Here is a 24,780-nt window from a genome sequence, read left to right on the forward strand (position 1 = left end):
CTACGCGGATGATACGCAGTTGCTGTTAAGTATCAACGATACCACGGCCGCACAACTCCAATCCCAGAACATCTTGAGGTTCACGGTGCAATGGATGACGGATAACCTTTTAAAAGTTAATCCTGATAAAACCGAGGTCTTAGTTATCCCATCCACTACCTCACCTTGGAGTGATCTCTACTGGCCTATGGAGTTAGGCCCTGCTCCAATACCAAGCCCGTCTGTAAAAAGCTTGGGTATTAAGTTGGACGGGGATCTGTCGATGGCTCCTCAGATCTCGTCGGTTGTGGGCAGTTGTACAAATATTATTCGGCAACTGCGGAAGTTATCTCCTATCCTCTCACAGCCTATGATGCGATCAATAGTGGCTGCCACTATCATTTCCAGAATCGATTATGGGAATGCTCTTTATCTTGGCCTACCCAAAACTCTTACCAGTAGGCTTCAGGTCTTAATGAATGACGCTGCCCGGTTGATCTTTAGACTCCCGAGGAGGTCTAAAGCCACTCCCTTATTATAAAGCCTACACTGGCTTCCAATTAAAAAAAGAGTGGAATTCAAGAGTTTGTGTACAGCCCACAAGGCAATCTATGGTAAGGCTCCAGCCTACATTAAAGATCGCCTACAGCTGTACTGCCCGGTGAGAACACTTCGGTCTTCGGACTCTCAGCTTCTGACCTGTCCTCGCTATAGACTAGCGACGAAGGGTGGGAGAGCCTTTTCAGTGTTAGTTCCCCAGCTATGGAACAGCTTGCCTGGGGTGCTGCGTGAGGAAGGAAATCTCCTAAGATTTAGAAAGAGCTTAAAAACGCTATTGTTCAGGAGAAGCCTGAGCATAGTATAAGTCAGTCTTGGTCTCCGCTCCTATCCCGTTGTGTTATTGTTTTGTACCATCTTTCCTAGCGCTTAGAGACCTGCAGGTGATTAGGCGCGATATAAAATTAAAATAACAATAACAATAACAATAACAATAAGGGAGCAAAGATATGGGCCTAAAATTGGCAGGGAAAGTGGGGTCGGTGCCAGTTTTTTTTAGAATGGGGATGACTGTAGCCGATTTGAAAGAGGCCGGGACTGTGCCCTGGGAAATGGACGCATTGAGAAGGGACAGGGGAGGGTCAGGGCAACCAGAAAACAACTCCCTTAAGATATGAGCCGGGGCACAATCAGCGGGGGAGCCTGACTTGACTTTCCTGAGCAGAGCAAGGAAGGATTCCTTGGAGATAGGTGAAAAATGGACAAGGCAGGGAAACGAAGGGGGGGAGAAAGAAGATGGAAGGGGAGAAAATGACCGAGGGATGTTTCGTTTGATATTGGCGATTTTCTCAAGGAAGTAATCGTTGAGAGAATGGCAAAGAGCTTGGGAACGGACAGGATTGGGGTTGACTCTGTCGGATGCAGCTAAGTTGTGGACGATGGAGAAGATCTCCTTGGGTTTGTTAGCCGCTGATATGATCTTCCCAGAGAAGTATTCTGTTTTGGCTAAAAGAATAGCTCTCTTATAGTTGTTATGAAGAGACCTATATCGAGCCCTCAGAGAGGGGCAGTAATTGCGCCTCCACTGACGCTCTGACTGTCTAAGGGCCAGTTTGAGAGTTTTGAGATCACTAGAAAACCATTTGTTGGCTTCGTTGAGGCGGCAAGACCTGACCCTCTTGTGGGGGGCGACCAGGTCGCAGGAGGTGGACAGCCAGCTGTTAACGGCGTCCACTTGGAGGTCAAGGGGAAGGTCAGATAGATCGGGAAGAGATCACCAAGGAAGAACAGAGAGTATTTAGGTCCACCAGATTCCAGTTCCGGGCCGAGACGTTCTTGGGCAGGGGGGCCTATCAATAGCTCCAAGATCGATGGAGAAGGAGATGAGCGAATGGTCCGACCAGGTGCAAGGAAGGATAGTAGGAGGGAGAATGGTCCGATTAGCTGACCAAATCTGGTCGAGAGTGTGACCATGCACGTGGGTGGGGACGTGAATATGAGAGATGAAGTTGAGACAGCGAAGGGTGTCAGAAAAGTCTTTGGATGTCTGATCTTCTCTGGGGTCTCCAGGCCAATAATTAAAATCGCCCAACAGAAGAACTGACGAATTGTTGACCACAAGGGGGGCCAAAAGTTCCTGTAAAGCTGGCACGAAGTGAGACATAGTTTGGGGGGGGCGGTATAAGAGGACGACAGTAAGAGGAACCAAAAGATTGACCGAGCGGGCAACTATGAAGTCCACGTTCGAAATGGAGGAATAGGAAAGGGGCTGGAAGTGGAGGTTAGACCGGATGATCATAGCCACACCCCCACCAGCTTTCCCATTGGGGCGATCGGCACGGAGGACATAGTAGAAGTCAGGAAGTGCCTATTAAACATCGGGCAGTGAATCTGCAGAAAACCAAGTTTCCTAAAGAAACAAGAAGTCAGATGTCTCAGTATCCAGGAGGTTATAGAGTTCTAGATGGTGCCTGGCCGCCGAGCGGGTATTAAGGAGGTAGGCCGAGGCCACAACAGGCGGGCAGGAGAGGGAGAGGGGAGAGGGAGCTGGGAGGGCAGCCAACTGGGGCCTAGGGGGTAAAACCACAGGGGAGGGGGGATAAGGGGCAGAAATGCCGAAGGCATGGATGCGGTCAAGCGTGGGGGGGCTGAGGGGCCAGTTACCTTGGTAGGCGAGGAGCTGTGCGGGAGAGTACATCAAAAAAGGAGCAGGGTCTATGGCCCCGGCTCCCGACCGGTCGCGGACGGGCGCAGACGGGCTTGCCTTTGGCGCGCCTTTGGCGCGGCGCCGGCGCGTCCGCTTCGCGGCCGGGAGAGAGATGTCATTATATGCTGGCCAGAGGGGGGAGTGGCCGAGAAACTGCACCGGCAACCCCAGAGTACCTTCAAGATGGCGTAGGAACTCGCCGGTCCCCGCTACAGCAACCTATTCGGCTGTGTGGAGGAGCAATCAGCGAGGGAAGGTAGTGGCGCTCAATGAGTGAAGGCAAGGCGATAATTAAAAAAATGAGCACACACAAGTTACACAAACAAATAATTTTAAAAATGAGCAGAGTATCGGTGCTCCCGGCGTCTGCCTCAGGAGGTATGCGAGCTATTGTCAATCATGCACGCAGCGCGAGAGTCACGCCAGAAGTACGTGCCAGAGGGGGGAGTGGCCGAGAAACTGCACCGGCAACCCCAGAGTACCCTCAAGATGGCGTAGGAACTCGCCGGTCCCCGCTACAGCAACCTATTCGGCTGTGTGGAGGAGCGATCAGCGAGGGAAGGTAGTGGCGCTCAATGAGTGAAGGCAAGGTAATAATTAAAAAAACGAGCACACACAAGTTACACAAACAAATAATTTTAAAAATGAGCAGAGTATCGGTGCTCCCGGCTTCCGCCTCAGGAGGTATGCGAGCTATTGTCAATCATGCACGCAGCGCGAGAGTCACGCCAGAAGTACTTGCCAGAGGGGGGAGTGGCCGAGAAACTGCACCGGCAACCCCAGAGTACCCTCAAGATGGCGTAGGAACTCTCTGGTCCCCGCTACAGCAACCTATTCGGCTGTGTGGAGGAGCGATCAGCGAGGGAAGGTAGTGGCGCTCAATGAGTGAAGGCAAGGCGATAATTAAAAAAACGAGCACACACAAGTTACACAAACAAATAATTTTAAAAATGAGCAGAGTATCGGTGCTCCCGGCTTCCGCCTCAGGAGGTATGCGAGCTATTGTCAATCATGCACGCAGCGCGAGAGTCACGCCAAAAGTACTTGCCAGAGGGGGGAGTGGCCGAGAAACTGCACCGGCAACCCCAGAGTACCCTCAAGATGGCGTAGGAACTCGCCGGTCCCTGCCACAGCAACCTATTCGGCTGTGTGGAGGAGCGATCAGTGAGGGAAGGTAGTGGCGCTCAATGAGTGAAGGCAAGGCGATAATTAAAAAAACGAGCACACACAAGTTACACAAACAAATAATTTTAAAAATGAGCAGAGTATCGGTGCTCCCGGCTTCCGCCTCAGGAGGTATGCGAGCTATTGTCAATCATCCAGAAGTCCAGAAGCCCACACTATTACGAAGGCTCGTAATAGCTCGTTTAATATTACCGTCAATTTTATCTTCTGGCGACCTGAACACTTGTATCCCCAGATACTTAAACGTGGTCTGGGCCACCGGGATCAGGTGCGCTCCAAAGGGAATAAAATAATTCCCGTCGGACTTCATCTGACAAAACCGGGAAGGGGAGATCGCGTAGGAACTCGGACACTCGGTCGAGTCCTCTCGGGGAAAGAGGGCATACAACACTTTCAGATGGTCATGAAAGGCTTGGTTGATCCCTAATTACGTGCGTACCAGGTTGCCCGACCGATCGCGTATTCGGGTTATCACCGGGGGGTCCGGTTGATCGCGTAGGAGGCAGGCCAATAAAGCACCAGACCTATCCGCCTCCGTATGCTGTTGGCGTACATATTCTTTGTGGACTATGGTTCTCAACGTTTCCAGTATGTCAGCATAATCTATATTCCCTTTTTGCAACTCCCCTCTCTTCCCAGGATCCTCACTCGCCTCCCTTTCAAGTATCTTTAACCGGTCCTCCACCTTGCAGAGTTTCCGGTGGACTTCCTGCCTAGCTACCACCAACTGTCCTATGGCCACTCGCCGCACTACAACCTTCATGGCATCCCACACCACTAAATTAGAGGTAGCGGAGTCCCAATTTTCGGTAAAGTATTTAGTCAGAGTTTCGGACAAGGTCGCCCAAAAGGGGCCGTCCTCCAGGAGGAGCAGGTTCAGCCGCCAGGTAGGTACTGGGGTTGGGACTCGGCCCCAGATGAGGCCGAACGACAGAGGTCTGTGATCTGAGAAGGTTTGGGCCAAATACTCCGGGGCACCTATCTTCGAAACCAATGACCTAGAGCACATGAACCTGTCAATCCTAGTGTGTAGAGCGTGTAAGTGGGAATAATAAGAATATTCTTTGAGCACCGGGTTCAGGGCACACTAGACATCTATCAAACCCCAACCCTCCGCCCATATCAGGAACACCTCAGTCATTCGGGAGACCCCCGTCATCTGTAAGGGAGGATGTGATCTGTCAAGGCCTAAGTCCAGAACCATGTTCCAGTCGCCACCTAAGACCCAGGGGATTCCCGCCCAATCTGCAAGCGCCAGGCCCACCGTGGTTAAGAACTTATCCTGACCAAAGTTCGGGGCATATATACAGCCAATCACTATCAGTGTGCCATCGAGGGTGCCCTTCACTAAGATGAATCGGCCCTGGTCGTCCACCTTCCTCTCTATCTCCTCAAATGTTGTCCCATACCTAACCCAAATAGTCGCCCCCCTAGAAAAGGCTGAGTATGTCGTTGAATAAATAGTTCCCCTCCATTTTTCCCTCCGTTTCTGAGCTTCCGATGCCGTGAGGTGGGACTCCTGGAGGAAAGCGACCTGCGTGTGATGTCTAAGTAAAAATTAGTGTATCCGATGTCGCTTCTGTATCGCCCCAAGTCCACGCACATTCCAGGTAGTAATCCTATAAGACCCTACAGTGTCAGCCATACTCATTCACTGTCAAACTCAGGAGTGACCGGCAGCCCATGACATGATCCCTACAAACTAACCACCAGAAGACTACCCACCCTAACTCCCTCTCCAATAACAGAGCAAATACGGCGCAGCAGGACAACAATGCTGAGCCCAACAGAAGAACAAGAAACAAATAATACCAAACACCAGTGCATTCGCCTATGGAGGGGTGGCTTAGCACTAGTCTAGTCATCTCGTCAGTCCCATCGGGTATCGCTGGCTCGACGGTATACCGTCCCGGGGGCATAACTGCAATAGTATATTCACAATCACTGCCTGGAACACCTTAGCTGGATTCTCCCGCCGTCCCACCAAGGCTATGCCCTCCTGAAGGAGGGGGGGGGTAAGGAGATTGCCCACACAGGATTTTGTCCAGACCGGGTGGGGAACCACGAGCCACACAGTGCAAAACAGCAGGAAATATATTTCACAATTCCTGCGTACCCCCCTTAATACACTAAACAGTGAACTACAGGTACATATCAGAATGTAAAGGATACGATACATTTGTATTGTAAGTAGTCCGCTCCAGGTGGAGCCATCTGCTCTCTCAGTTGTCCAGCAGGTCATCTGCCGCCCGGGGCGTAACGGTAGGGAATAGGATCACACTGTGGTCCGAGTCCGAGTGGACTGTGCTGTCCTCCGAGTCTGTTGCAATCTTTCCTGAGTCTTCCCGGAATGTGCCCACCATCGCCAAGGCTCCCATTTGGTCTTCCTTCTGTTGTTCCCGCGATGGACCGTGTCGTCTCACCTGCCCCCTCGACTCCGGGGACCTCGCATCTTCGTGCCGGGCTATCTCTCAATTCGCTGGTGCTTGACTCCTGAGTGGCCGCCTGACTCCCATCAACACCCATCACCTCCAACCACTCCTCAACGTCCGTCGGGCTCTCAAAAAAGTGTGTCTTTCTGCCATGGATGATCTTCAGATGGGCAGGGAAGAGGAGCGCGTATTTTAGCTTAGCCTTTTCTAACTTCCTCTTCACCTCCATGTACAAGGAGCGCTGTTTCTGGACTATGTTGGTATAGTCCGGATAGAGGGAGATCCTTTGGTTGTCGTACTGAATGAGGGATTTCTCTCGCGCCTTATGCAGCAGAACATCCTGTCCGTGTAATTGAGTATCCGTACAATGAGAGGGTGTGGGGGACGGCCCGGTCGGGGCCAACCAGTCGGGATCCTATATGCTCTCTCCACGCAGAAATGTGGTGAGAGGCCTTCTGTTGTGATATGGTCCCGGAACCACTGTTCCATAAAGTCTGCAGCGTGGACCCCCTCGCACCGTTCCGGAAGGCCTATGATGCGGATATTATTGCAGCGATTACGGCCTTCCGCGTCCCCACCCGATCCATAAGGGAGGTGAACTTCTGTTCCAGTTGCTGAATAGAGGTAGAGTGGTCCGCTATCGTCGGTGCAAGGTCCGCTATAGCTAGACCCTGATCCTTCACTTTATCCGTCAATTTGTTGTGGTCCGCTTTTAACAGGGACAAGTTCGTGGCCAGGGTGCCCATCTGCTGCTCCAACGCTGCCCTAGAATCTCGTATTTCTTTAAGGATTATGTCCAACTTGTCCACTTGTTGCTCGCTCCCATTTTGTTTTGCAGGGGCCCCTGAGAAAACCCCTCCATCCCCAGCAGTCGGCACAGTGCGTGTGGGCTCGGGATCTCCCAAACTTTTCGCCGCTCTCGCTCCCATGCGGACCATGATGGCTAGTACTCGTGTCCCAAAGGTACTCTGCAATGTAGGTGCCCCCGAGGAGGGCCTCCGTCTCAGGAACCGAACCAGCGCGAGGATCCGTCTTAGAAGCACCCCTCGGTGTACTCCAGTCTGTCAGGGTCAGTGGGTCTGGGCGGGAGATGCAGCTCCCCCACAAGTAAGGCAGCTGGGGGCCCACCTCGCACTCTCCGCCTCAACCGGGATGCGTCCCCCTCCGAGGTGTTAGCAGCCTCCTCCCAGTATCTAGTACCCCAATTTGGAAAGGGCCCCACCTGGGGTTCCCCATGGTCAAGATCTTAGGCCTCCGCGTTCCGCAGCGGCAACCACGCGCTGTATGCTCCACACCTCGCCGTGCCGGCCCTAGCTGAGTCCGTAGTATAAGGGGGGAGGGAAAGATCTCTCCTGTGGCACCCCGCACCTGGACGTCAGTCCCCGCAGCTCCGGTCCGGAGTGTAGGCCCACAAGGGGGTGGCCCAGTATCTTCGCGCTGCCCTCCTGTCCCAGGCTGCCAGCCTCCTACCTTCTGCCGGCGGCAGCGTGCGGCCCACCTGTCCTGCGGCAGGGCTCCCACAGCGCGATGTGCCCAGTGCGTTTCTTTGCCGTCTCCGCTACAATTACAGGCTATATCTCCGCCCGCCACCGCTCGATGGCACAGTATACTCCTTCCGATCGGGCACCAGATCCAGCACAGCGGTGTTGCTGCTCCGCCGGGGGTCCAGCCAGGGCACTTCCGGTGTTGCGCAGCTCGGGTGTTTCGGCCTCTCCTCTCACTGTGGCTCCCTGCTTCGGCCCAGCTACTCCTCGGCCGGCCCATTCGATCAGCGCCAGGCTGCACGGGGCCTCCACCGTCCGTCCTCGGGTCCCAAGGCCCCGACAACTCTGCTGTCACGGAACTGGCAAAAAATCCCCCTATCCGAATGGCAAACTACTTTACAAAGTACAAAACCCCCCAACGCACTGAATCCTACCCAGGGGAACGATAACTACAACACATGGATTACCAACTCTTTAAACCTAGTACTCCCTATAAAAAGTCTCTGTCCCAAGCGGGGCAATCCCACAGCCCCATGGTACACAGAAGACCTACGGAAGGCCAAACGCGCCTGCAAGCAAATGGAAAGAAAATGGCGCCTTGACTACTGCCTAGCAGACAAAGTCAGTTACAGAGCAGCTATTAAAAATTATAAAGCAGACATCCGACGAGCTCAGGCCACTTTTTATGAACAAAAAATTGACAATGCTGCGTCCAAACCCAAGGAGATTTACCGTATAGCCAAATCCCTCCTACAACTCCCTGAGACTTCTAAAGTCCACAATAATACCCAGACCCACTGCGAGGAAATTGCGGAATTCTTTCATCACAAAATTGAATTGATCAACTCCTCCTTCCCTCATACAGTCACCATGCCTAGAGACCCCACTAACACCGACCCTTTAGTAGCCCCACCCAGCGTTCTCAACAACTTCCCCGCTCTGGACAAAGCCAATCTGGAAAAATACATAAGACTGGTCAAATCTGGATCCCCGACCGACCCAGCTCCTCCTAGGGCACTCATCCAAATAACTAGCCAGATATCACCTACCATTCAAGACCTGCTCAACTCCTCCCTTGACACAGGCACTGTCCCACCCTCATGGAAGAAAGCTATGGTCAAAGCGCTTCTAAAGAAACCTACCCTGGACCATTCCAACCCCGCCAACTACCGACCTATTTCCCTTCTGCCCTTGCTTAGTAAAATTCTAGAAAAACACGCCAATTCAGTACTGACAGATTTTCTAGAATCCAATAACAAACTGGACCCCACCCACACTGGGTTCAGACCCCGTCATGGAACTGAAACTGCCCTGATTGCAGTGACGGAGGAGGCAAGAAGGATACTGGACGGTGGCGGTTCTACGGCCATAGTCCTACTTGACCTGAGTGCCGCCTTCGACACCGTAAATCATAGCATCCTACTTCATCGCCTCAGTATGATTGGTGTGTCAGGCATAGCACTTACCTGGTTAGAATCATTTCTCTCAGACAGGTCCTTCCAGGTATTCGAAAAGGAATTTACCTCCTCTAGTAAACCTCTGAACTGTGGAGTACCTCAGGGCTCCTCCCTGAGTCCTACCCTTTTTAATGTTTACCTTGGCCCCCTAGCTGATGTCGTCCGCCCTTTCGGGGTAAAAATTGACACCTACGCGGACGACACTCAGCTGGTGGTAGCCCTGGACCACCCTTCTCTCAACCCCAACCACAGCCTGCACAATTGCCTGAAAGCTGTGGCGTCCTGGATGTCGGCCTCCCACCTAAAACTTAATGGAGACAAAACAGAGGTGATGCTCCTTGGAAATAACATCCCGAAATCCATTGACACCATCTGGCCCCTCTGTCTAGGCAGCCCCCCACAACCTAAGGATCAAATTAAGAGCCTTGGGATCTGGCTCGACCACAATCTCACTTTCAACTACCAAGCCACCAAACTAGCTGGTATCTGCTTTGGTCTGATGAGATTGCTCCGCAAGATTCTCCCCCTTCTCCCGTTTCACTCCAGACGGATCATGGTCCAAGGACTAATCCTGTCACGCCTCGACTGCGGTAACGAGCTTTATCTGGGTGCCCCCCAGTCTACACTGTCCAAACTACAAGTCATTCAAAACTGTGCGGCAAGAATCCTCTTTAACCTTCCTCGCCGTTCCCCAGTTACAGCCAGATTGAAGGACCTTCACTGGCTTCCTGTGAAAGCCAGAATAGAATTCAAGAGCATGTGCGTTGCACACCGATCCTTCTGGGGAACAGGCCCCACCATAAATCACCGCTTGGTGGAAGCCTAGTTTCCTTCCCGATCCCTCAGATCTGCGACCTCCTACCTAACCTCCGTACCCCGCATCAGAAGAGCCAGATGCGGAGGCCGCTCACTTGCCTACAATCTGGCCAGAATCTGGAACTCTCTTCCCCTCGCAATTAGGTCAGAACCCAATCTCCTCACCTTTCGAAAACTCTTAAAAACGTGGCTCTTCAATAAATCCCACACTTAACCCGTTCCTCTGCCTCCCACACTCCCATCCCTATAGCACAACCTCCAGTCTGTCTACAGCGCTGGGACGCCTCCGGGTAGCCATCGCACTTTACAAATCCTCATTCCATTCCATTCCATTCCATTCCATTCCAGGGCACAGCAGGGCTCCGCTAGTGTTCCCCCCTCTGCCACGTCTCTGAGGGGACCCGCAGGCACCGATATTCAGGATAATGCCCCAGGCGGTCCCGGAGCTCTAGCAGCACCCGCCCGCCATCATGGCCGGCTAGTGTCCCCCCTACCCTAAGTACATTATTTATCCATGATATTGCCTCCAACAATACTACCAAGCTTTTTCTTCAATCTCCGCCCATATTTTTCATCGGCTTGTGTCACTGTCCTTTGTAAACTGTAGCTTTTTATTGGTCAATAGGCTTAGTAGTCCCTCCATAGTACCACCTTAACTCATTTTGAAACCTCCCATCAGGACAACCACTGTTACATGTGTTGTTGTTCGGTAGGCTTTAGTTACAGCCTCCAAGCACTATTTGATTAAATGATTTGATCCTGCCTGCCCCAACTCTTTGTTTATTTTTTCCTCGCACAGCACTTCATGCTGATACAGTGGTGGCCATACCTTTAGTTTGTTGTTTGCAGCTAACCCTGGTCGTAGGACTACGCTACGCTCACGGAACGTGCGTAGTTTGCGCAACTACACGGTACGTGAATTGCACGTAGCACAGTGCAAAAATGCATAGCGTAGCGGGCATTTTTTGCTTGCTCACTGTCCTCAACGTCAAGTTGGGGACCGCGAGCGAGCCAAATAACATCCCGGCGAGACTTTTTTCTTGTTCGCGTTCAGCAACATCAAGTTGCCAATCGCGAGTGTGGAACATTAAACCTCCCGGCGAGATTCTCAATGCGGGTAGGTCAGGTTTCTCATTGCGAGTGGTCGCGTATGCTCGCGACTGTTCACAATGAGAAACTACCAGTCCTTGTTGAGAAAGCTGCCGCTCAAGTACAAATCTACTCAAGCGTCAGAAAACGACCGCTTGCACTGTGCAAAATGCGGTTTGCAATGATTGCAGTGCGGACAAGCATCCGGCACTGTGCAATCAGTGCGAACAGCATTTTCCCTACCGCACTACGCAGTTCGCGTAGCTACGCGTAGCTTGCGTAGTGCACTTCGTGTAGCTCTACTATGCGAACTATGCCCAGAGTTATTTGCAGCCTGAACGTTTTTCTTCTTACTATTCAGTTTTTGGTTTACAAGAGCCCCATGTGGCACTTCCACTTTAATGTCGGCCACACCCTTTCTTTAGACATGGCTTGTCCAATGAAGACTGCGTGACTGCTTTTAAAGTGAGACCACAGCATGGGTCACTTTTACAAAAAAAGCATTTGTTTGTCAACTTGACAAACAGATGATTTTTTAGCACCCCATACTGCGCTTTCACTTTATTGGTGGCAGCACCCCTTTCTTTAGACAAGCCAGGACTAAAGAAAGGGGTGTAACCGACATTAATGTGGAAGCGCAGCATGGGGCACTTTTTCAAAAAGGCATTCCCAATGCCAATAGCTCAAACTCTCACACATGCAAGACCTATTGCATTTCAAATGCTTGTTAAACTTGTTAACACGGTCAGGGCTTTGTGTGCAACTCACTAGCACCAGTTTATCACCCAAACACATCAATAGCCTACTGAAAAGTGACAGTATCCTATGCAAAAGGCGTTCCACTGCACGGCAACACATCACTAAGTTTTTAGTAACTTTTGAACCGTTTGAGATAGAAACATTTTTTTTTGTTAAAATCTAGAGATCATGCATCAGATGCTGGATTATGTGGCAAAGGTGGCAAATCTATAATTATGCAGAAATCGCCATGGCCGCACAATGGCATAATTCCAGTGACCCTGGTTATCCATAACGAATCGAGTTACATTACTAGAAAATGAAAGACTGGAAAATAAGGATAACATGAACTTCCTTCATATCACTTTCTGCAGTTTTTTGTCTCCACTGTGAATCATACTGAAATCCATGTGTTTGGAAGCAGCGTCTCGGTTGTAAAAAAAAGCTGCAAGGGTTTTCTTGGATGAATCCAGATGGCTACAGCAGTTAGATGATAACATTACGTTTTGAGTACACAGCCTGTTTGTCAGTGCAGTGCAGTTCTTACGTCTACTGTACACAGAAGGCAGAGTAAAGCGCACATAGCAACAGCCCAGACAGCTGATTGGGGAGAGAATGTGGCCAAACCGATGAGGCAGTTGACCCTGGAGCTGGGGAACCGGGTTCGAGTCTCTGCAGGGACGCTCAATATTCTGTGATTCTGGGCAAATCACTTAATCTCCCAGTGCCTTAAAAAAAATTAATGTGTTCATCTGTAACGTAACTGGTGCTCATGTAAAGAGCTCTGGTACCTTTGGGTCTAGTTTGCGCTATGTAAAAAAACCTCTACATTGAAGGAGACATAGTTCAACGCTTCTCTGCATGCAAGGTCAACTACAATTACCTTTCTGTTTGGTATCAGGTTTTCTCTTTCTGCACTTTTGAACTCAGCTGTGTTTGAGCAATTTAAGAAAAGTTGCAAAACCAGTAGAACGTATCTGGAGCTGATATAAATGTGCAGATTTATCGGCTTTAACGCATAATTTAAAACAAGTACTCCTGAAGCAGCCGTCATGCTGAAAGATAAAACATAGGGGGCATTAAGCGTGCGCTGTGCTGATCAAGGAAAATGCTGCTGCTCTACTTGGCTGCCATGTCAGTCACCAGAACCCTGTGCTGCATAGTAGAGACTCTGCCTCGCTGGAGCAAGAACAATATACCGCAACAGAGCTTGGAGCAAGTGAAAAAACTAGCGCTCATGAAAAATGCTTCAAATCCAAGCAAAAAGTAGTTCCGAAAATATTTACTAAAATGGGAGCTGGGGAGGGATAGCAGTAATTGGGACATGCTCTTGGGGAGGGCTAAACGCAGGAAAAGGCTTGATGCATACAAACCATGCACAAATGGGGAGAAGGAATATAAGAGTGATGATGAAGCCAGCAAATGGGAAGCCTATGGGCCGGCTGAAGCCCATAAAGTATATACAACATGTCTCTTTGTCTCACATGCGCTGTCTAGAGCAGAGACTTAAAAAGTGTCCCTAATGGAAGACATGTAGCTCAAATCTTGCCTGTTGAAACATCTGCCCAGATCTAAGAATTAAACCTAGAGAAAGCTAAGAGGGAAAAGCCATCTTAGAAGGCATCGACTCCACCCCTATAGATTTATGGCTGAAGGATCTACAGAGAGGGACAACTGCTGAAAATTATACCCTTGCTACACTGCAAAGACAAAGAAAGGATAAAGTGGATTGTAATACAACATCTTGCATGCCTTCACCAACAATAATGATTAAAGGCTACCATAAGAACCTGAAATAAATGCAAGGCTAAGGCTGTAATGAAAGTGCACAAATTGGAAAAAGCCACATATATTTCCCCCACGCCAGACTTTATGGAACACCGCATGCTGTAGAAGATTTAGCCTCCAACTCTCATGTTGCTACATATCATCGCATACCTCCATATAACCAATGTATTACACTGATAAATGACAATAAAAGGTACATTTAGGACATCCTGATTTGTGTATGCAGACGCCTGCCCAACTTGCTCTCTTGGCAGGGGGAGGTCCTACATACCAACCCTCAATATATACATACACATCATCACTAGACCAAGTTTAATACATTTTTGAAGTTTTTTGATTGTTTCTCTAAATGATGGTATTAAAATTTGCACAATTTTATGAGCACCAACTCGATATGGAACATTGTAGAGTCACCATTCATAAAACTAATAAAGAGTGATTTAAAAATGTTTCATAGTCATAACCTAGTAATGTGTTATTAGTAGAACATTTAAAATTTCAGGGAGGTGCGTGGAATTGACTAGAGTTTAATTTTCTTTTTAGTCAGCATCACGACGGGTATGAGGACCGCGTCTGGGATTTCACCTGTAAGAACACATTCAGTGAATCACCATCCTGTTACTGGAGCCCCTATGTCAACTACTTCGATGAGGCATTCACCTACACCTGCCCGTGGGGATCCGTCATCAGTGGTTTTCATAGCTATCATCACGACAAGTATGAGGACAGGAGGTAATATCACCCACAAATTAGAAAGCAATTGTTGATACACAATTCAGCTATGACAACAAATCTTGTGTCAAACCATTGCGACAAGGGTACTTCTAGCAATCACAGGCTCCGTGAAACAATCTGTTCCAGCGACCATTACCATTCCAAATCAATCATAAAAGTAAACTACTGGCAAATGAGACTCACTATTCACGCACACCATTACCAATCAAAAACCATTGCCATCAACCTAATGCTGAAGACAAACACTAACCACAGCCACGCTATACTTGCCTCTTCCACAACAAGTCTGCTTATTCCCATGTATCCACTTCCACATAAAATACAACTATCCTCAGTGACAATGACAAAGCAACACACAAAACCCACCCTTTCCCATTGACTACTTGCTGCCCAGACTCACCCATTCACTCCTTCCCATTGCCAAGAACACTCATGCAGTTAGTCCACTCTAACCCCAGACCAACCAGTCTAGCAGATGGGTTATTAATGCAGTAATTGAAAACAAAAATAAAATAAACATGACGGTCATCCTTTGGTCTTGCATCTCTGCGTGATGCATCTCCCAATGTGATGCATCACACCCTATTGGTGTGTTAATGCATAAGAAGGTTGTTTAATGCTGCACATATTTCAGAATCAAATAAAGCAGAACCACAGCGACATGAAATATTACCATTTCCACAGATGAGATGGATAGGATGGCAATCTTAGCCAGTCTGACAAATCAGCTAATACCGACAAACTAAACTTTCACATAAATCAGCTGGTCATAAAACATAAACGGTCCCACACAGCAGTAACACAACAGAAGCATCCTTTACACCTGTTTCTGGATAAAAGTTGCACCAACTACTACATGCCCAAACACTCACTAGTACACCAAATGCAATCTGGTTCCAGGACTTCACTTCTGCACCAAACAAACCTCACAAAATTACCAAACAAACTATTTTTAATCTATTATCACAGAAGCCTACTTCCATAGACCAACCAACCATTTATACTAGCCTGTTTCCAGAATGGTGCCAACTTTACCAGCGGAATAACTACAGTAGCAACACTGACAATGAAAACAAGTGCGCGGCCACATAGGTTCTTTTTTGTTTAAATCCCTAGTCAATTCATTTTGCTAAGCTAAACTATTCCCATGAAATAGTCACATGTAACTGATCCACTGATATATCACACTGATCTCTACTCATAGCAAACTGCCACAAGTAAGAAAACATATCCATCAGGTGCACTTTCTATGCCGAAAGTAAGCATTTTCACAGCTACTAACCAGTGTTTCAGGAATGCCAGAGACAACATCTTTCCACAGACATGTTTGTACAACCTTATTGCAAACCATCCTAAACAACTGAAACAACTGTACCCAAATACTATAAAAATGCACCTTAGTTAAAGGAAATGTCTACACTTATTGAGGCATTTCCAATCACACAAATCCCAGTTTTAAAATCCCACTTTCTTACGAAGTTTAAATATTTACCACAAAGGTTACTTATATGCCACAATAAGCAAGTCTAGGCTATCAATTCAATATACCATTGATATGTACAGACAAATATTGATAAAAAAGAATGCGTACAGCAATAAATATATGTTTATGCTTTACATATTTTTGTATGTCAAATATGCACATAACATATGTGTAAATGAGTTTCTGTCTACGGGATTATGCTTTATTGTATGCTAAATATATTTTGGATTATGTATATATGATTACAGAATAGGTACCTGTACCTATGTGTATTTGTCTTCATGCTTTCTATGAGGCTATTGCAATATATTTAGATATTGAAAAAACACAGCTGTCAGATAACAACAAAATATTTATTTCTGGTTATGTAGATGAGGAAGGGCCCGATTCACAGAACTAATTTAGGACAAAATCCTAAACTTACTACCATTTTGGTATTAACAGAAGGCACTTACTCATTTTGGTTTTCACAGAAGGCACTTACTCATTTTGTTATTCATAGAAGGCACTTACTCATCAATGAGTAAGTGCCTTCTGTGAATACCAAAATGAGGAAGTGCCTTCTGTGAATACCAAAATGAGTAAATGGTAGTAAGTTTAAGATTTTGCCTTAAGTTAGTTCTGTGAATCGGGCCCATTGTCTTCATACTTCCTATAAACATAAAACAATCAATATGTTTAGATATTAAAAAATCTTGGTCGAAATTTTACCTTCGGACTTAGGAACTTTTCAGAAGCTTTTTTTCTGCTGGGGTCCCTCTATGCTCCTCACCAGTCCTGATTCAGTGAGGGTTTGCTGGCTTGCTTTCCAGGGAGATCCCGGTTAAACTCTGAAAGTCAGACCGTCTGAGCTTTTTAGTGGTACGAACCAGCAGTCAAGCCAGCTCGTGGTTGAAGGTGGGTGGCTTGGCTCTCGCGGTTGAGTCGGTCCCCTTATGGAACTTTTTTCCAAAATTGCTCCAAAAGTCTCCAAACTTCTGGAAAGTCTTTCTGAAGTTCCTCTTGAGGGTCCAAAGTGTCCAAAACACAAGAAAAGGGTCTGGAATCTTTAAGATTATCCTAGAAGTTTGGAACTACATTTCCCATAATGCATTTGGACAAAATCCTCACAAATCCACTGGAGGCCCTGCAGGCATGGAATTCTTAGTGGTGATGATCCAGGTGAGCTCTGTTAACCTGTAGCTTGCAGGAAGTCCACTCTTTATTCATCTTGAAGCAAGGTACATCCAAAGGGCTGTAGTTCCAGATAATGCAGCAGACACAGTCAGTCAGAATGCAGGGCCTGATGGTGCAAATCAAGTTTTCAGCTTTGCACACCATCTTCTTCTTATAGTTTCAAACAGCAGATCTGAGAGGGTCTGCACCTCTTACATATTTATTCAGTGCTCTCTGGGGTCAGGCAGGAGAGCACTTCTGCCCAATGAGATGCAGGGCAACACCCCAGAGCATGACCACTTCCTCCAAAGTGTGGCATAACCTTCTCCCAGAAAGCACTATTCTTTCAAAGTCAGTATGGCTGAACTTGCAGCAGAGGAGCAAGACTGGTTACACCAACCTCCAGTATGGCTCTCTTCTATTGCTTTTCTCCCCCTACTATCTACAAAGTCCTGCATTAAGCATGCCATCGGGTTGGGTCAGGGGAGCTTGCGGGTAGATGGACCTGGCATTCCCTGCCTGTCCTTTTCCCCTTTGAAGCTCCATGGTTGACCCTTCCCACTCTGGCATTCCTGTGTAGCAAACCTCTTTCCAAGAGATAGCCTCTCCCTGGGTGAGCCACTTATCACTTCATCAAAGCAGACTGGCTATACTTCTTAACTATAACCAATCAGGGGAGACCACAGGAAGGCTGAATTTTAGGTTACAGACAAGAAAGTCTTATAACTTTTTTTCTGTATATTTTAGGATAAATTCAGCACTAGCATATTGTTGGATTCATGACTGCCATTCTCCTAAATCCTTGAGTGATATTTTGTGAATTCCTAGCGATAGTTATTCATTATTAAGCTATTGCCCTGTTAACCTATGTGGCTGGGGATCTTCTACAATGATGACAATTAAATGTGCAATTTCTCCAACACTAGGGCATATAAAACATATGTTATGGACCCAGCTTATAGCTACATAGCCCTCAACCCATGGGACACCTAACGGAGACTTTAGGGGTGCTGAATATACAAAAATAGAATAAACTCCTCACTCCACAGTGCTCCTAGCACAAAAGACGATTTTGGGAAGCACTTTACTACAACATGGGAAGTTAAATATGCAATGTCTGTATCCCCAGGACATATACAACTTCTTTTATAAGGGCCCTCCTTAGTACATGACCTCCCACCCCTAGGACACTTAGGGGAGACCCTGGAAATACTGAATATGCCAAAATATTGTAGTTATCACTTTTAAAGTGTCCCAACCACCAAAGTCGAGTTTGGGCACCATTTTCTTTTAAAAGCAGTTCTGCAACACAGGGCTGCGCTTCAAATGACCTCAGGCACTCATCAGTGCACACATGCAAGTGCAGAAAGGGCTGCTGGCCTCTAAATTGCCATGCCGTACTATATACCAGGGAATTATAGGTAGTGGTAATCCTGCTGCTATATTATGTGTTAGGGACTTATAGGGTAGGCCATGCCAATCATAGGGGTACCCTAACACACAATGTACCCTAATGCATGTGTGTGTCCTGATTTCCAACAAATACCTTGAAAAAATTCTATTTATTTTCTAACATAATGAAATATTTATATTTGATTATGTAGATCAGGCTCTCTATATACAAGTGAGTAAGTATAGGAGCTTATGCTTTTGTTTATAAAGATATGCATATATGTAAAAATTGAAAACAATGTAAACTATGTATATTTATGCACAAAATGCATGTGTGTGTTTGACCATGTTAAATTGTATTACATGTATGTACATGTTCAATACATATACATGTATCTCTACATAAATATATATCTTTATTAACATATATAGATACTAGCAGCCCGTCCCAACGTTGTCCGGGTATGAAATAGAATGTGTGTAATGTGTGTATTTGGCAAGGGTAATTTATTTTAAAATCTCGCGGTAGACAACATTTTTTGTTTCATTAGAATAGGGACGGAGAAGGCCCAGCTGCAGCCCTGGTTGATGTTAGCAGGCGCGTGTAATGTCGTTAAATGAGAGAGTTATCAGCCGCGGGTAAATCCGTTTAATGAGAGAGTTGAGTGACAGCGAGTAGGAGAGGCTGCAGTAATTGTCCCCGCAGACACGCTCATTTGCGTGTTCCCCCGCTTGAGGCCCAGATGCAGGCCTGTTTGATGTTAGCAGGCGCGTATTCTCCCGCTTGAGGCCCAGCTGCAGCCCTGGTTGATTATGTCAGGTGTGTGTAATTAGTGTACTGATCCGCCGCCTGACCCCGGATAGAGCCCTGGTTGATGGTAGCAGGCGCGTGTAATTTCATTGAATGAGAGAGTTCAGTAACAGCGCGCAGGAGAGGCTGCAGTTACGTTACTTACCAGGCCTCCAGGTGAACGCGTTTGTCACGCCCCCAGCACACGGTCACAGCAGACGATCTTCTGATTAATGTACGACCCACATGGCATGAAGGGCGGAACATAGCACCCGCCCCCAGCGGGCCCCTTGATGCGGCGCAATTGCGTTCACATGGCATGAAGGCCGGACACACGCCCCCAGCGTTTCTCACGCCCCCAGCGTGTCACGACCCCAGCGTGCCTCTTGATGCTGCACAGCAACGTAATTGGCGCTTGTATGTACGACTCACATGGCATGAAGGGAGGACACACGCCCCCAGCTTTTGTCACGCCCCCAGCACATGCCCACAGCCCACGATGTGATGGCCGTACCACACGCCCCCAGCGTTAATCATGCCCCCCAGCCCACGCCCACAGCACAGCGCAGACACGACTACAAGGGACTACTTTGCTGGCACGGTTCTTTTACCTTTTAAATGTATAGAGGAGTTGGCCTAACGGCTAAGGCGCTCGACCTCGGACCTGGGGATCTGGGTTCGAGTCTTGGTAACGACGCCAAACATCCTGTGATTCTGGGCAAATCACTTAATCTCCCAGTGCCTAACAAAAATGAATGTGTGTCCTCATGTAACGTAACTGGTGCTATGTAAAGCGCTCTGATACCTGATTCAGTTCGGGTCAAGTTCGCGCTATATAAAACTCTGCAAAAAATTAAAAAATTAAATATGGTGGCCGTCTGCATAGCCTATGTCCTTCTGCTGCAACTGCCCTTTCCAATGCTGTACTGGGAGTTGTGATTGGTGCTGTGGTTACTGAGATTACCCGCCTCAAAGGTTTGGGCTCTCTCTTTATAATATTAGTATGGATATATTTTTCAGTGAAATAATTATACATCTGTGACCAACCTCCCTCACTGCGTCCACCAACCTATCCCATCCCACGAGGGTGGTCAACCCCCAGGGAGTTGGCCAGAGTATTCAGTGCCCCGCAGGCAGAAACATCCTCATGAGTGGCCAACTAGCCACTAACCTTCATTCCATGGTTTCTTTTTTTCTGGGGTGGGGAGAGCATACTGGCTCCCGCGAGATCTCCGTGTGACTGCAATGGACCCATAAAATGTCTTCTTAAATTTTTAGTCGCAGGGAAAACTGCATGCAGAAAAAAGTATGTTGGCATGCTGCATCCTCATTTTACTCCTCCCCACCTCGATGAATTCACCACAAAATGTTCTAGGAAGGAGCTGAAGATTCATCAAACTGCATCAAGTTTCTTAGCAAAACAAAAAATGCTCCTCCTGTGGAAACTGTGTATTCATGGATAATAACACTTAGGGTCTTATTTCGATGTTAGGCGGACTTGCGTCCACCCGACGCCAATGCTGATATGCGTCCAACTGATCTCCTGTCGGCGATCCCAACCACTGAATTATGATGCGACCGCACATGATGCGGTTGCAAGCTCCCTTTTCTGTGGGAAAGCTTGTGCTGCAGTCAGAAACCAGCCGCAGCACAAGCTCCCATACAGAAAAGGGAGTTTGTGTTCATCCCTGCACTGCCTGGCAGGCACCTCACGGTGCCTGGCAAACGATGCAGGCATGAAACCCCCTCGCACCCCAACCAGAGGCCACTGGATGAAGGGGGCACTGCTAGGGTCCCCCAAAGTTGCTTTCCAATAGGGTTTCGATGTCAGAAAGCCCCGCATGGAAACCCTGCCGGAAATCGACATCGTAATCCGGTCGGAGTAAAACACCTTCCATAGGGATTATATGTGGGTTCTGACTAGCAGACAGGCTCTATTGTAATGAGGCTGTTGGTTTTTAAACCACAATGAGACTGCTTTTTGAGGCTTTCTGAGCCTCATCATAATGAGGCCCATAGTGGTTACTGCCATTGTGTAATATACATTTGAAAATCATTAAACAAAAAAACTAAAATCCACCCCTTTCCTCCACTCTCTGACTCATCCCAAACCTTTCTGTGTTCTATGGACTTTCAAACACGCTTTCAGGACTCTTACCTCTTTCGATGCAATTCATCCCACTAACAGGCACACATGCCCTCCACTCCCATTACCAATATGCATGAGAGATCAAAAGCACAAACTTAACAACCTTAACACAACTAATTCTACTTGGAACAGGAAGCACAGATTACTAACCTATTAGCTGTTTCCGGATTTGTGCACTATTCACCGTAAAGTGTTTCGATGCTTCGTCATATATTATAATTGATTTAGTGGACACTGAAGCAGCCTTTAGACCTATGAATGCATCACAGCCCCAACAGATGATTATGCCTAACATACCCCCATGAACTCAGACTTGTGCAAATGTCGACTATTAACAGAAATTCACAGCTACACAGAACTCACCCACTGTCACAGACCTAAAACTGAACTCATACTGTCACTACAAAACACTAAGAAATAACACCATTCCCTCAAGCCAACTGCTATCCTGCAAGTTCCACTGTCTATCTTCTTTGGCAACCACAACCATCACTACATACTTCTGTACCTACTTCTTAGGGAAATAGGTGGATTTCAATAGGTGTACTGTCACAGGTAACCCACCCATCCCAACAATGTGTCCAGTATCACCGACACAAATACGGTTAAGAGTCATACTTAAGAACGCGCATGAACTGTAAGAGGTTCAGCAGATGTACAGCAGCAATAGAACTGAACCGAAACTCATTTTTAGATCCAAAACAACCATTCCTAATTGTCCAGTCGCACTACAAATGTTCAATTACTGCTTTGATCTCACCTGAATAAGTCAAGAAGCATTTGTCTCGGTTTTCCAACCATCTCCTATGTTATTCTTTTAAAGTATCTCTGATCCAAGCTTCATTCCTCATAGAGCATGTCTTTAAAAAAAACTCTCTCAATTACTGCTTTTGCTACCACTCAGTATTTAACAAAAATATTTGCTGTTAACTCTCCAGCAGTATTCCTAAAGTGGTAATTACTCCGAAAATCTGATCAGTCTTTCTCCTGAATGTACTCTAAGCACTCTCCACAACCGTCTTCCAAAACGTTGACGTCCTTCTTTTAATTGTTCTCTCACTGTTTTGTTAATTAACTTCATTTCCCCCTCCCTCACCATTCCTAATGCTGCGGTTTAATCTCTCCTACTTCCTTTCACCTCTACCCATGGTCCCTTAACCAATTTTAACCTTTGTTAATATTACCAATTTTTACTATATTCTGTCATAGGTGGAAGATTTATTGCTGCTCTCAGAACTCGAACAAAATCTTTGATTGCAAGTGGACTAATTATGTCAATGACTTTGATGCATATTTCCATTGGCAAGTGCCCTATGGAAGATACCTCGTGGGAGTCTCCAGTTACCACGACAACAACAAAGAGTAAGTCCTGACAGTACCTTACATGCTATTCTAGCCTCTGGTTTGAGATTTGGTTTCTGACTGGTTGTGTACCAACTAAATTACTTTAGCTAGGAACATCCTTAGAAGCATCTATGTTTACTGTTTGCACCTAATCTGTTGTTTTCTACTGGTCTGTAAAAAGACTAAAAGGTTTTTGACCTTGGCATTCCTTTTTTAAAATGCATTATACTTGGTTTACTTCATACACCACAATCAATTTCCTACAGTGTGCGGCGTCAAAACTATTCACTACCAGCAAAACCCAGGGTGGGGGCACAGCTTGCACAAGGGTCTCCCCGTCACCCTCCCCTGACCACAGTTAATATCTCATCATGGCCTTAGCCACAGATAACAGTCTCCTCACCCTGAACGTCCAGGGAAATGCACACAAGGCGTTAACTATACGCTGTCTTTTCCTCCATTAATCTCCAACAAGCGCAGATAACCCTGTTGCAAGAAACGCACCTCACAAAGGGCGAATTAGAGCACTTGCGTAGACGAGGGTGAGGCACCCTAAGCGCTATCATATTTTCCGCATATGCAACCGGGCAATGATCTGGCTCAGGCCTGTCATCCAATTCCAGTAAACCCGGAGGGTGGTGGACACAGAGGGAGGATAAGCGCTCCTAGAAGGGCTCCTGGATGGCCAACCACTGCTAATAGGCAGCATATATACCTCGAACACTGAGCAGGGAAGATTCTGAAACTCTTTATCAGAAGCCCTAGCCCAGTTTATGACATCACCCTGGATCCTAAAGGGAGACTACTACTGCATACTGATCTTTCCCTAGACCGGTACCACCCCACCACCCCCACTCTCCGGCTTACACACAAACAGAGCACCTCCGTTCCTGGGCAAATCACTGGGCACTAGTAGACGCTTGGAGAAGCCGGCACCCAGCGACCAAACTCTGTTCCTTCCACTCCATTCTCCACAACCTACGAGTGTGCCTTGACTAGTTTCCGAGCTCCCTCACAATATTTCCCATGACCCAGCATGTGGACTACTTAGGCCGGGTCCTATCCGACCTTGACGCACATCTCCTAACTCTTAATGGCGACCACCCCTCCCCCAGTCCCCACTTGGAATTGCTGCGAGATTGACTGGAAGACCTGGTATTCCCCCATGACCAAGAAATAAGCTTTCGGGACCTCTCTGTGATGAACACCCATACAGCATCCGTTAGGATGCTGGAATAGGATGCTTTTAAGGTGGTCATCAGAGGAGCCTGTATCAGACAGATCATGGGAGTTCGCAGGAGGTTCAATCAGAATCTACAAAAAACTGAGAACACGCTGGCGGCCATGACCAGGGCTGCGGACATGGGATAAGTGTCACCGACTCTGGTTGAGGAAGCCAAGTCAGAATATGCAGAAATACTAGTATATTTACGGAGGTACAACTGATCCAGCGGGCTATAGAAAATATATCATAAACTACGCTACCCAACTTCATAACCTATAAACAAAATTTTTATATTATATACGGACCCATCTATAAACTTGATATATTTTGGGCCTACTGAATCAGGTGGTCAAAATAAATCTATATATACATTATTTACAAACTATAAACATTTTATACATTTGCAGAAAGAATATTGTCATTAGAATAAAACCCAATCATTTAAATGACCACTATAGGCGACGTGATCTAGCTAAAGGTAACCTATACTTCTAAATAACCAAGACCAGCTTGTTTGTCAAAAGTAAGATTTTATTTTCTAAATTATGGTATATATGTTGTAAGTCTTATAAATGAAATTTATTTGCAATAAAGCAAGCATGATGGTAAGAAATAAGAAAAATACAATTTAAGCAATTGAATTAACTTCAAAGAATTATATAAAGTTTAGCATTTCTAAAACATATTTTCCTAACTGAGCTAAATAGACAGAAATTAAAGTAAAGATCTTTGAGGATTCTTACGTGCTCCACGCAAAGTCCAGCAGCACATCACCCTCATCGGAAAGTCAGAAAGCAGCAGCCAGCCCAACCCTAAGGGCATGACTTTTTATACC

General features: G+C 47.1%; 1 protein-coding gene across 1 annotated transcript in view; it reads left to right on the plus strand.

Annotated features, from left to right (window-relative positions):
- LOC144769403 (hemagglutinin/amebocyte aggregation factor-like) overlaps positions 1 to 24,780 on the plus strand; it is a 388,219-nt gene that overhangs the window by 349,252 nt on the left and 14,187 nt on the right. The window contains exons 3-4 of the mRNA XM_078653472.1: positions 14,216 to 14,404; positions 22,586 to 22,738. Of these exons, the coding sequence (XP_078509598.1) occupies positions 14,216 to 14,404; positions 22,586 to 22,738 (342 nt within the window). The remainder of the gene's footprint in view (positions 1 to 14,215; positions 14,405 to 22,585; positions 22,739 to 24,780) is intronic.

This window comes from Lissotriton helveticus, chromosome 1_1, assembly GCF_964261635.1.
Source record: "Lissotriton helveticus chromosome 1_1, aLisHel1.1, whole genome shotgun sequence".
Classification (NCBI taxonomy): domain Eukaryota; kingdom Metazoa; phylum Chordata; class Amphibia; order Caudata; family Salamandridae; genus Lissotriton; species Lissotriton helveticus.